The 13,796-nt window shown below is 36.7% G+C and overlaps 1 protein-coding gene across 5 annotated transcripts in view; it reads left to right on the top strand.

Annotated features, from left to right (window-relative positions):
• LAMA2 (laminin subunit alpha 2) overlaps positions 1-13,796 on the top strand; it is a 336,136-nt gene that overhangs the window by 196,213 nt on the left and 126,127 nt on the right. For all 5 annotated transcript variants that reach the window (XM_088053203.1, XM_014263438.2, XM_088053202.1 and 2 more), the window contains exons 17-18: positions 3,080-3,207; positions 7,994-8,080. In XM_088053203.1, the coding sequence (XP_087909329.1) occupies positions 3,080-3,207; positions 7,994-8,080 (215 nt within the window). The remainder of the gene's footprint in view (positions 1-3,079; positions 3,208-7,993; positions 8,081-13,796) is intronic.

Below are 13,796 nucleotides of genomic sequence, written 5' to 3'. Positions count from 1 at the left end.
AGAGAGGACCTGCAGAGAGACCCAGAGAAATTGGTGAGATGAGCAATCACCAACCAAATGAAGCTTGACAAAGAAAAGTGCTGGATTCTGCACAAGAGATGGGACAGCCCTGGATGTATGTACAGACTGGGGATTGAGAGGGTGGAAAACAGTGCTGTGGAAAGGGACCTGGGGGTCCTGGCCCATGACAAATTGAACATGAGCCAGCAGTGCCCTGGCAGCCAGGAGGGCCAACCCTGTCCTGCGGGGCATCAGCATGGCCAGCTGGGCAAGGGAGGGGATTGTCCTGCTCTGCTCTGAGCTGGGGCAGCTTCATCTTGAATATTGTGTGGCATTTGCAGTGCCACAACATTAAAAGGACATTAAGCTATTAGAGAGTGTCCAAAGGAGGACTACAAAGATGGTGAAGGCCATTGAGGGGAAGCCATATGATGAGTGGCTGAAATCAATTGATCTGTTCAGCCTGGAGGAGACTGGGGGTAGAACCTCATGCCAGGTACAACTTCTCTTCAGAGGAAGACGAGGGGCAGGCACTGATCTCTTCTCTGTGGTGACCAGTGACAGGACTCAAATGAATGGCTTGGAGTTGTGTCAGGAAAGGTGTAGGTTGGGTATTAGAAAAAGGTTCTTCACTCAGAGGTTTATTGGGCACTGGAACAGGCTCCCCAGAGAAGTGGTCACAGCACCCTTGACAGAGCTCAAGAGGTGTTTGGACAACACTCTCAGGCACATGGTGTGACTCCTGGGGAGCCCTGCACAGGGACAGGAGTTAGACTTGATGATCCTACCAGGTGTGGATATTCTATCATTCTGTGATTGTGAGGAATTAAACACAGAGGACTGGATTGAGTAGGAGTAGACACAGTACATGGAAATGACTGATGTTAACGTGCCAGAAAGTACTTTGTCAAAGTGAAGGTGGTCAGGTCTTTGTAACAAGAAATATTTTCCTACAAAATGGAAGGTTTCAGGTGTTTCACTTTAAAAGAGCAGAACCTGCAAATACCACTCAGCAAGAGATGTAGAGTATTAGCTTCTCTCACGTTAATAACATCCTTGACATATAAACTGTTCATATTCTTCAAAACTGTTAAGATATGTCTGAGGATATTTTTATCACAAAAGAAGAATCCATTATTTTTCAGAAAAAGTACAAATAATTTGACATGATGTCTTTAAAAAGTTGAATTGCAGAGGATTTTTCTTTTGAAACACTTAAATTATCTTTGTCACATCTTCTTTTAAAAGCATATTGTTCCTGGCTACTTTTTTGGTATGGCTGGTAGATTCTTCTTGAATGTCAATGCTTGAAATACCAAACAAATGGATTAGTTAACTTATGGAAGTTGATTTTAACCCATCTGGCTGTTCTAAAGCTGTAATTTTAATTGATTAAGTGTTTCAGTAATTTGGTATTAGCTCACAATCTACAAATTATGTCAAAATATAGTATTGTGATTGAGGTTTTCATTTCAAATATATGCTGATTGTATGCACTAGCAATAAGAATTCACCCTTTAAAACAACCAACAGTATTTCTGGAGGCAAAAGCTTTTGATGCCAGTGCACTCATGACTAAAAAGGGCATTGTGTTTTTTCAGCTGCCCAGGTGCAGAGCACAGTGCAAAAAAGCTTTGTACAAATCATTGCAATCCTGGAAAGCTGTGAAGAAGGAATCAGTGTTCCTTAGAATACTGTCTGTTTCTTTATTGAGGATAAATTATGTCTTCCAGACAGTAAGGCTGTTAAATAGCAATCAGTACCATATGCGTGACTTACTAAAATAAAAAAACAATTTTAAAGTGTTCTTAAAAAACTATTTTAAATTAAATCTTAGGTTTGAAAGTGCTTAAAAAGAAAACCAAAAAACAAACAAAAACAAACCTCCAGAGTTCTTAAGGCGTAGCTTGGGTGGAACATTCTAGATTTGATCTGGCCCATAGTCTGAAACACAGCAGAACATACCCCATTAACAAAAATCTCTGTCATGGCTTTCATTTTGGCCTTTTGAAGTTGACATCGGCTTTTTCAGTCCTTTTTTCAGTCCGTACCAAGCACATCAATATGGCATTTAACATCCAAAACCATTCCTACTGCTTTCTTTGTTTCTGTATTGTGAAAGGGCTACACTTGAGTATCTTGTGGGAAATAGCAGTGAAAGGAATAGTGTGGTGTGCTAGTAGTGTGGGGCGAAGAAAGGAAACAGAGAAAGCCAGAAAAGTAATTTTCTGAATCTATTATGGATTCTGTGAAATTACATAGAATTTCTAGATTCTATATGGTGAGAGGAAAGAAGAATAGAAAGGGTGATTACTCTTGAAAACTTGGTTCTTACAAAACATTATGAGAAGCTTTTTCTGACAGGACCAATTTCCACACTGCTGAAAGATTCTTTAATTTGAGATCAGCCAACAGCTATATACAAAAATGCAAATGTAGTACTGCCATTTTTATACTGCATGTTTCATATGCTCAGCTAATTTCTCTCCTATTATGCAGTCACATAGATGAACACAAACTGTTGGATAGCACCCTATACATGGTATACTTGTTCTTCCTTCTACTCACAAAATAGAGGCTGGATTCTATTCTAAGAAGTAAGAATTAAGTAATTCAGGCTTTGCTACTGTTTACAAATACTGATAGCCATATGCCTTGTAAAATGAACTAATATGTCAAAAGTATATGTCAAAAGTAATAATTAGTTTTTAAAAATTACATTGTCTGCATTACATTTTTTGAATCAGCATCTGAAAACTGTTTGTCGCAAAATATGGCCTGTTGCAAGAATGCATTACTAAACTTGTCTTATGCTGCTTTGAAATTTGGTTTCCTTTAAACAAGCTAAAACAATAATACAGCTGTAATGTGGTGTAAATGTAAAGGTTTTCTGTTAAATATTCTTTTTGTTTTACATGGAAAAAAGCTATCCACAAGAACATAACAAAGCACTGATTGTGACAGCTAACCTGCAGAACTGTTTCTCAACAAGCAGCAGAAAATAGGGATAAATGCTGCAGACCTTTTTCCGTATGCAAGTTGTCTAATTGTCAATTTGTACTTTACATCTTCTGTTTAGAACTGCAAACACAACACAGGTGGTGCATATTGTAATAGATGCTTGCCTGGCTTCTATGGTGATGCAACTAAAGGGACAGCTGAAGACTGTCAGTTGTGTGCTTGCCCCCTAAATATACCTTCTAACAAGTAAGTTGCGTATTTATTGCATATTGCACTTTTTCCCTTAGTAAATTGCATAATTTCTTAATTTATATTTTTACATGTATGCTTTTTCCTTTCAATAAAATAATATATTCTGCAATATAAACTTTTATTTTTATGATTGTACAGAGTGCTTAACTAGGCAGATGAAGAAAAAACTGGATGAGAACAAGGTAGAAAGAACAACACAGAATTTGGATGACTGCTTTTCAAATTAATTACTAGCATTTGCTTTTCTGTCCTCCTTAAGGGTAGTTGTTTCTAGTTTTAAAGCTGAATTTGGAGATTTGACATGTGGGGTTTTTTTCTGCTTTTACTTTTCCCTTTCTTCCAGTCTACATTATTTGATTCGTTTGGAATTTGAATTAATCCCTAGATATTATAAGTGAAAATATTTTGTCAGCATATCTCAGAAAAAATATTGTACATTTGTACATTTGTTTTATTAAATAACAATAGAAGTGAAAAGTTATTCAAAATTCTGATCTAAGAACCAAAGTTTCCTTCATTACAAAAGCTTGTCTGTGCTACTCCATCGCTTAACTTAATAGACTAAGTGGCTTGAACATTTTTTCATTGGTTTTGTCACAGAAAGTACCTGGAAAATAATAGTACCAAAAGCATTTTGTATGATGTACCTGAATAAAACTGTTCTGAATTTTGTGTGTGGAATTGTATCCTATTAAAATTGCACTGATCAGAGCAGAAATAGTCTAAGCACTTATGAGTGGAAATTCCAGGAGATTGTAGCATGGGAGCCTGCTTTCCTGTTAACACAGCTCTTGAGTTGGTTTTATTAGAGATATAGATAGATAGATAGATAGATAGATAGATAGATAGATAGATAGATAGATAGATAGATAGATAGACAGACAGATAGATATAGGTTTATTGTATCTGCTGCTCAGGCATAGTTCTGCTGACATTCTCATTACTTGATATTTCCTTGCCTCAGTAATCAATTATCTTTCTCTTGTTTGAGAACACTGTGCTGACAAAGAAGGAAAAACACTATCACATTTCTGTCTTGCACAGACATGCAACAAACCAAGTCAAATAGATTGAATTTAGGTTATGACTGGCAAAGTGCCTGGAGACCTCCATTATGTACTTGTCATAGTTCTGGGTGCTTTACTTTCCTGTTTTGAAGTTAACAGTCCCCTTTTTAATGTTTAGTTTTTTTGAAAAAAATAACAGGAATGGAACAAACATGCAATATAAATGTTCTTTGAACTGTGAAACTGTGTGGGTCCTGAAGTCTACAAAGTTTAGCTTTGTAGAACTCACTATAAGGTTCAAGCTCTCATGATGTTACAGTCTAGACCAATTATTAAATTTGTTTATGAAGATAAAAGAGGTTTTAAAGATTTAATGTGTTACTTGAAGGCTTTTAAAATATTAGTTGCCAATGAGTTTTTTGTGTAAGGGATAATATTTGCAAATAGTTCAGATACATTCATGTGAAAAATAAACTTTTGCCAAGTTCATGTCACTGTGCAGATGTAGTATATGTCATGTTCTTTCTGAGTAACTGAAAAAGTGACTAATTGTGTGTACAAATTATTATAAATAGCTGTGTATAGATTTTAATTCCTGAAGTATTTAATTCCTAACATGATATGACAGGACATTTGTAGGTTTATAAGCTTAATACCTAAGTTCCCACTGCATAGAGAATATTGTCCATGTAATGAGCCTGTGACATATATTTCTATTAAGAAATAAGTTTTATATTTTACAGCAGTGTCACATTTATTTATGATGTTTATAGTGGTTCCCTTCACTGTTGTCACAGCACTCGACTCTTTCTTTGCAATGCCACATAAAGTGGCATGTAGAAATGATGTGGTGATTGTGTTCTGTCGTTGACTTCAGTGGATTTAGCTGCTGCTAATTCCCTTTCCTGTTTCCTAATGTCAGGAGTTTCCATATGCAGTCACTGAAGCCAGTCATGTGCCTTCTGAAGCACAACAGTCATAAATGGCTTGCCATATGTCAGAAAAGAGCACTTGGCCAAATCAGGAAACAAAAATTAAGTTGTCTTAGCTTGTTTTCTACATCCTGGGTTGTATTTTCTTCTTTTTGCATATATCTTCATATATGTGCTTATGTGATGCAGATAAAATCAATACCCATGTTATAAATGGTCTTTGCAATGAACACGACTCCTTCATCCTATGTCTTCTTGTAAATAAACCACTCTAAGAAACTGTTTGAACATTCTTAGTCCTCAAGCATTTTCAAAGGAAATTATTTTTTCCCCCCATAATTTCTAAAAAATACAGATGTTTGGGATAATTTTTGCTCTTGATGTAGACATAAATTTAATATGGGAATTTAATATGGGTAGAGAAGACTTTGACAGGAATGCTTTATCACTGGAAATGGGAGACAGAACATCTCTCATTCGTCCTGGGAAGGTCGGGAGTAAATTCACAGTACATGAACTAAGAATTTGGGTTGATCTCAGAATTTTAATTTTTCCTTGTAGAATTAGATAAAATCACAAGCATATTGTCAGGGGATGTTTTCTATAACACACTAGGAAGCTTTTAGGATGCCCTGCCTCCCAACACAGACTTATCACATGCATTCCCATACTGTGTATTCATACTTGTCCTGTGTCCTGACTCATATTAGTGTCGTTACCATAAGGGAAAACTGTAAAGAACAATGAGAAATCAAGAGGAGGACTACAATTTTTTGAACCTTGTTTTGACAAATCAGTACTCACAGTTCTTTAGTGTTTAGCATTAGTGAGTAATGAGATTCTCAGTAATCAGGAAGATAAATGCTTCTTTTCTCAGCCTGCTATCATATATTTCCTTTACAGCGCGCAGATGGGAATTTCTCAATATATTAATGTTTAGTGTTAAAATGTGGTCCAACTAATAAGTCACAGAAAGAATCAAGGAGGCAAGGTCTGAGCATAACCCTTAAAACATGGAAATTCTGCTATTCATCATTATTGCTTAGCAATAATAAGTATATTATTCTTATTATTATCATCGTTATTATCCTTACAATTATTATCATTATTATATTTAAAATGTATGCAGTTAAGTTGAGCTCTTGGTGGAACTTTAGTACAGTCAATTTTTTACAGTGCTGTAAAGAGCTGTGATAGCATCTCTACAAAGTTTCCCGAGGAGCTCTTAGAAAGAGTGACGTTGGGACTGACAAGCAGGAACTTACTTGAAGTCAGGTGCTGCTGATTATATTAAATAATAATGTGTGCCTTCATTGCTATTAAAGAACACAATGCACAATTACCATTTCTTCAACTGACTCTTCATCCATTTGTCAATCTATTATTAAGTAAATGACATTGCAAAATAACACAAATATAAACCTTGTAGAAAAGAGAAAAATCCTAGCACCTTGCTATATTTATTGGACCTGACCATCCCGCATTTTTCTTACTGATCTCTTATATTTGTGGGATAACACAGAATAAAGAATAACTGAGGACAGATCACAGGATGGATGACTCCAGAGAAGTGGGGTCTAGTCACCAGAAGCTAATCACATTAAATGATGCTAATTAAGCTTTTCTGTCCTCCCTGGGCCTATTGCTTTCTGGAAACTGTCATGATATACCCTGCTTTAATATATCCAAGGTCAGATTATGTTTATTCGTTATTATTGTAGTATGCACTGCCTTGAATATACCTTCCTTCTGCTGTCTTTATTGGAGCAATTCTACTGCTTCTCAGATTCTATTTTCCTAGGGTATGAAAGATAATTTAGCATCTTTTTTTCACATAAGTGCTTTTTTTTCCCCTTTGAATGGTCACCCTGCTATGCACCTACTCACATTCTTTTATTTTTTTTCTTTTTCTACTTCTCTAGTCTATCAGAATTGATTACCATTATTTAGATGAGGCTTTATAAAGATGCTTGTATGTCTCTGTCTCTAATAATCATTACAGAATTACAGAAGAAAATATTACCTCTTCTTCTGTGTAGTATCTTTTAGTGTGTCAGAAGGTTTCTTCAGAAAAGTGTGTTAAGGGAGAAAGATTATGGAAAGCAAAATGCTAACAGTGAAGGAACACAGTTCAGAGTTAAACACAGGCATTGAGATGTGGAGCTTGCAAATGGCTACAGTATCCTTATTTACAAAAAGAGACAAAAAAACCCCAAAAAAACAAACCAGCCAAAAATAATTAGAGCATAACAAAGAGGTAAAGCTTTCTAGTCTGCAAGTTATTCTTAAACTTCAACATGCCTGTGTGGCTTGTTGCTTGAGGTCATTGGCACTCGATTAACTCAAGTACGCTCCCTGGGAAGCTGTACCAGATATTTCCCATTTTGCCCCTCCCCTGTCTTGTTCATTGGGTTCCTTTCACAGCTGACTATACACAAAGTTAACTGAGCTTTTAATCGGTTGTCCGAAAGATTTATATAGGGGCCAGTTATGGCACAGATTGTTTTGCCAGTCCCTCAGGGGCACAAACAAACAGCTGTACATTCCTGCCTTTTTAATGGTATCCAGACCTCTCACTGGCAGGCTCAAGTCCTGTAATAACAGGCTGTTGGGATGCTGCCATCCACTGCTCTATATTCAGTGTCACAGAAATAGCAGAGTCATTCCAAATTCAATTTGCTGGAGTCAAACTTAAGCCCCATGTCCTAGACCAGAATCACTTTTCCTGGGCACTGTTTTGCAAATTAACAATCTCTGAAGTGGGAAGAGAGCTATGCTGCTAACCATGTTTTCTTTATGTTTCTTCCTTGTCCCTCTTCTTTCTCAATATCAACAACACAGCTTTAGCCCAACATGTCATTTTGACCGACATCGTGGATTAATGTGTGATGAATGCCCAGCTGGCTATGTGGGACCACGCTGTGAAAGGTAAGCAAGCACCATGCTTTTAGTCATATGAGACCTGAAACAAAAGTATTGATCACATGGAGCTATTCTGCTTTTTATTGCCTCCCCTTCTCATCCCCATTCCTGTTCTGAAACTCACTGAAAAAATTCCTGTGTATTTTCCTCTGATAATGGATCTATGAATTTGTATTTTTCTTATGCTTGTTTTATTGTTTTATGGTAAAATGTAAGGTTTCCAAGAAGCTTCTTGTAATTCTTGATAAATAAGAGTCTTTGTTTAAAAAGTCTCTTCTAGCTTTTCTGTTACTCTTCTGAGATTTTTATAAAGCTTTTGTCTCTTTTGTCATTTGAATGTTTAGAGCATGGTGATTCAAATATGCAGTAAATTACTGATGCTTCACTTAGAGAAGTTATTATGCAGTGAAAATACAGCTCTTCTAATAAGTTATTTGTATATTTTAATTATTTTTTTAAAGAATATTTTGCATTTTTGTTGCTTTTCATTTTCTGTTGCAGTCTTTCTTTAGCAAGTGGAACTAACTGGGCTTTAACGACAAAAAAAGATAACTCTTCTATGTCAAATACATAAAAAAGTTCAATATGTATTTCCTACACTTATTGCTAGCTTTACAAAGGTATTATGCTGAAAGGATCATGTGGAGAATTTAAATGTAACAAAGAGTTAGTGTGAATGCTCATGCTAAGCTCCCAGGAACCCCCATCCAATGGAGGTGAGATCACACAGGCGAGGGTTATCACCACTGTGTCTACATGCCTTTGGTCCCTTGGGATTTCACATGGATGGAACAGATTTCAGGAGCAGTTAGTGTGCCAGGGGGCCTCTGCTAGCTGTTTGGAGGTCATGATGAATCATTATTGGCTTTGTCCCCATGATCTCAGTCCCCTGTGACTCTGCCAATGACACCTTTTTAAGAGGGGCTTGGGGAGCCAGATAACTGTGTAACACCTTCCTAGACAGTTAAGGGGCATGGAAACCTGGCCCTTGTGTTTCTTAGTAGGCTCTTGCCATTTGACACTTCCATGAGCTGCTTGAAGGATTTCTCAAGGCAAACCCTAAAAAAAGGTAAGGTTTCCGAATGAAAACTTAAAATATTCAGGCTGGGATGAGAAGAAGTAGGAATAAACCAAGAGCAAGAGACAACCAGAAAAGCAGAAACCTGACCATACGCTGTGAATCTTCCTATAGTCCCCTCTTTCCAATTTACAACTACTTCCTTTTAAATCCCCTGTTGTGCTATATCTGTCCTGAAGTGAGAGTGCAGGCTGTCACCTGTTTCCACCCATCATCACCGAGTCTGCTCCTGCTGCTGCTATTTCTGCCTGTCTTTTCCTGTCTGTCTGGGAAGTCATCACCTTCTTTCAGCTAGTGGGCTGTGAAGTTAATGACGGCAGGAATAAATGACATCAAGAGCACTTTGGTGGCAGTTTGTCAATGCAGGGTCATTGACAGCTTCCATTAGCAGCAAGTGCTGTGTCTGAGCGGAGCACAGGCTGCAGATGCAGTAGGACAGAGTCTGAATAAATGGCTAAATTGGATTTTAGCCTGATCTCCTAAGGAAATGAGGCCCCTGTGATCTTTTTGTGCATGTCTCTCTGGCTGTCTGTGAAGAGTCTGCACTTGTAGGTCAATTTCAACCAAATTTGGCAGAAGGTAGGAGGGCTCAAAGATGGTAATTGTTCCCAAAGGTTTTATGAAAAGTGGCTGAATAGAGGTTAATAAATAAGGACATATCATAGCTAAGAGGAAGAATACTATGTGAACTCACACCTGATTAAAAAGATAGAGAGAGAACAAGAGAGATTGCTAAATATTCTGCCCATAAGAAAACTTTCACAGGGAAAGGTAAAGGTGCTGCTGTAGCCTGAGGGATTACTCCCAGCTGAGTAGCAACATCCTGCAGCAAATAATCAGCCCTTAGCCTTGTAGCCATGAGATATAAATCTACTGGAAATTAGGCCATTAATTCCAAAGCTCACAGAACTATTTGCTTTTAATTGTAACAAGTTGTTTTAAAATGTCTGCAGCTGTCAATAATAATGATCAGGAGAAAGCATGTTGCATTTTGCTATTAGCAGTGGTTGTATAATTGCTGAGAGGGTTTACATTAAAATCTCTTTCATTTTAGCAACTACAAAGTGACAAGTGATCTGAGCCACGTGATTCATTAGCTGAACAATGCTAAATTATCATGACATACTAAGTATCATGAAGTGAGAGTGTGCAGCACTGTACTTATTCAGCCTAAAAATATACCCTCTGTCCCCTAGGGAGATACGTGTATCTGTCTGATTTGTAAAATGTCAAAAAAAAAAATTGCTATGTCTTTCATTGAAAATCTCAGGAAAATGGTGCCATAATTGCTTAATATTCTAAAGGGTCCAGTTCATAACACCATCAAAATAATTGCAGATATAAACTGTATTGGGAGTTATCATATATCTATAATTATAGAGAGGGCTCAGCTTTCCCATGTAATGTTTTTCCCTAACAAATTAGATTTAGGTTTTTTTCCTTTGCTCACTGCTCACTTTTCCAAAGGCATATGAGTTAGCATGGACATTCTCTTAATTTCCTAGAAAGGATGTATGAGGCAAAAGGTTGTCTTTTTAGCCCAGCACATTTACAGGATGATGATATCCATTTTCCAAATGCAGTCTTGCTAGGTGAGTCTAGCTTTTCCTGTAGGACACGATGATTTACGTGCATGGATCCAGTGACCTTTTTCTCCTACGAGGTGGGTCAGTGTCCCTTCATGTGTGAGGAGAAGGGTGAGCTGACCCATGTCCTTTCTAGTCCCCACCTCCCCCAGTCTTGACATCTAGCACAGAGTGCCTCCATCCACAGCCTCTCATAAGTACTGTGGCTTCAAACTGCTGCTCATTGTAGCAAATAAAATTCTTCCACTAGAGCCAGAGCAGCGACTCTGTGGTGCAGTACTGATGGGAAAAGGGTCAAACATTTCAGGAGATTTGGTACAAAAAACGTGTTACACAAGAATGTCTGCAGCTTGCAGAGGCAGGCATTCTGACATTAGGAAATGCAAGATTTATAGTTGGTCACACAACAATAACATCTGTGCTGTGCACCTGAGTTAAGATATCTCACCGCGTGCTCACAAGCCGTTTCTCTACAGGGCTTTTGCCTGATTTTGTGCACAGGTTGAATGCACATAAATTTCAAAGGCTCTGTAAAAAGAGTACTTCCAGACTTAAAAGTGTTTGGATTTGCAGGCTTAATTAACTCTGTCTCAAGGGCTTTTTTTTCCTTGGTAAACATAAAGAAATGTATAAAATAGGCCTTCATTTCTGTGCATATATGTATATACAAAGCACCATACAGATTGCTATGGGGAATATTAACTCCATACTGACCAGGCCCAGTACATACACATATTTTTAAGTAGTAGCCCTGTACTTGGCACCACTTACGCTAAATCAAAGCAGTGTCACTGACAGACACACCTGCATTTGAGAATAGAAAAAAAAATATGGGCACAAACTTTTTTTCACTGCTTTTACTCCTATTTTAATTTTATTTTTTTAGCTTATTTTTTTAATCTCAGAGGTGTTATTAAGTTGTAGTTAGAAGACATCTATTTTTACATGTATTTCGTGTAAAGCGGAAAAGTAATTTTCCATGCCACATACTTACTGATGTTTTTTCAATCTAAACCTTCCCAAATATATAATGCTTTGAATCTGAGAAAAGAAGCTGAAGTAGGAATGTCCTTAAGGAAATAAAGATGGAACTAAGGAAAGTGGATTTTTTTTATCTTCCCCTGAAACTTAAGAGGTGGTAGAAAAAGAGGAAGAATTTACATAGATGTACATGTACACAGCTCTCTTATAAGCTTTAACTGGTTTACCCCTACTTTCAGGATCATCTTCAGTTGGATTTGAGATTATGTATGTACATAAGTAAAATATGGCTATGTGATGGTAGTGGGTTTTTCTAATTTTAATTATCAAAGTGTAAACTCATGAGAATACAAAGAGTTATCAAGGTCTCCTGCTGTTAATAGAAGGAAATTATTAGCAGTGTATTTCACACAAATCATTGGAGTATTCTTTCTGTGAACTGCTTGGTAAATTTCTGTGAATGCTGTCACATACAGAACTAACCCCTAAAAGAAAGTGGAAGAAGAAAACAAACACACATTAAGTGAAGTCAAATGGATTAGTAGGACCAAAAGATGCAGATCTATGAGAAACACATCAGTAGTATGTTAGCAAAGCAGTTAAGGGTTAGCAAAGAGTTAATTTCAGATGTAATCTTGTTTAGGTAAATTAAGATAACTGAATAAATTATCCAAATACTCTCTGGATTTGATAGAATGTAGCTATTAATTGTGACATGTTAAGATACATTCTTGGCCTTTGTAACTGAGGTATTGTCACGGAAAAAAGCCAATTTATTTTGGCAAAATTAAGCTAAAAATTAGTCTTTTGTCATTGCTGAGATAGCCTCCATCAAGGAAAAAATTATCTCTTCCTTTGCAGGAAATATAATAAATTTCTACATTTATGACAGATTTTGAAAATAAAATACCTGAATTATTCTAATGAAAAGATTTTGATGTCTTACTGCTATGAGGAGATGATTTTGAGAGATGACTGTGCTACAGGAGTGGGCTAAATTGTGGAAATTTTACTCATGGTCCTGAGTGCTTACATGCACCCAAACCACTGGACTGTTTATACATATTATTGGTCTGTGGTCTGCATTGTGGGTGTTTTGAGAGAATGGAAAAATAATCCTATTTTGTATAAAATTACAGAAAACTGCTCAATTAGTTCCCACTATTTTTTCCTCCCTGCTCTCAGTTATCCAGTTTTTATAATCTTTGTGATCTTTGCTGATGATATTGAATAATATTTAGTACATGTTTAGACAGCTTTTCTTAGGATCCAGATAAAAGCTTTATGAGATATTCTGGAAGCAAGGAAAAGGATGAACTTGACACACACAAGAGTGACAGCATAGGGGAGCTCTGCATTCCTGTATTAGGATGATAAACAAAATCTTTCCTCTACCATTTCACTCTACCTCCTCCAGCACTACTACAAAGTAGAGAGGATATCTGTGTACATTAAAACTCCATTCAAACAGACTTTAAAATAGCAGGAAAAATTATTTTGTGCAATATGCTTTATGTACTTTCTGTTTTCCTTATACTAATTGGAGTTCATCTGAGATGCACATGAATAAATTCATTAGCCAGAACTGTGCAATTTTTCTTTTAATTTTCTTCACTATCTACAAGTTGCTCTTACTGTGAAGTGTGAACAAATGTAACAGAAAGGGAAAGCAGACTAGATTATAAACAGGAAATAGGTTGTGAGGGGAGTAGAAATCTGCTTTAAATACAGACTTGTGTTAGGTCAGATTCACTAACCTGCTTTGCATGGTACTCATGGAAAATTGCAGGTGGGCAGGGTGGAAAAGGATGTGATATTTTCAAACAATTCTCTTAAAGTATGGAAGGTAGAGTACACAACAACATAGTTCCCGTGCTAATGAGCAATCTTTTTGTTACTTGCCCATACACAGGGATTAAAAATCCATTAATTAAGCAAATATAACCATGCAGTAGATCAGGGGAAGTCAAAGTCAGAGGACAGATCTTGTTAGGTAAACAAATGTATGTCTGTATTACATTCTAAAGGTGTTTTTCTAAACTAAAGAAATTTTTAAGATAGAGGGGAAAAAAATAAT

The sequence above is a fragment of the Pseudopodoces humilis genome, chromosome 3 (genome assembly GCF_049639895.1).
Source record: "Pseudopodoces humilis isolate 2021_Gansu_Grassland_sample_001 chromosome 3, ASM4963989v1, whole genome shotgun sequence".
Classification (NCBI taxonomy): Eukaryota; Metazoa; Chordata; class Aves; order Passeriformes; family Paridae; genus Pseudopodoces; species Pseudopodoces humilis.
Note: the sequence above shows the minus strand (reverse complement) of the source record. Positions and strands in the feature narration are given on the sequence as shown.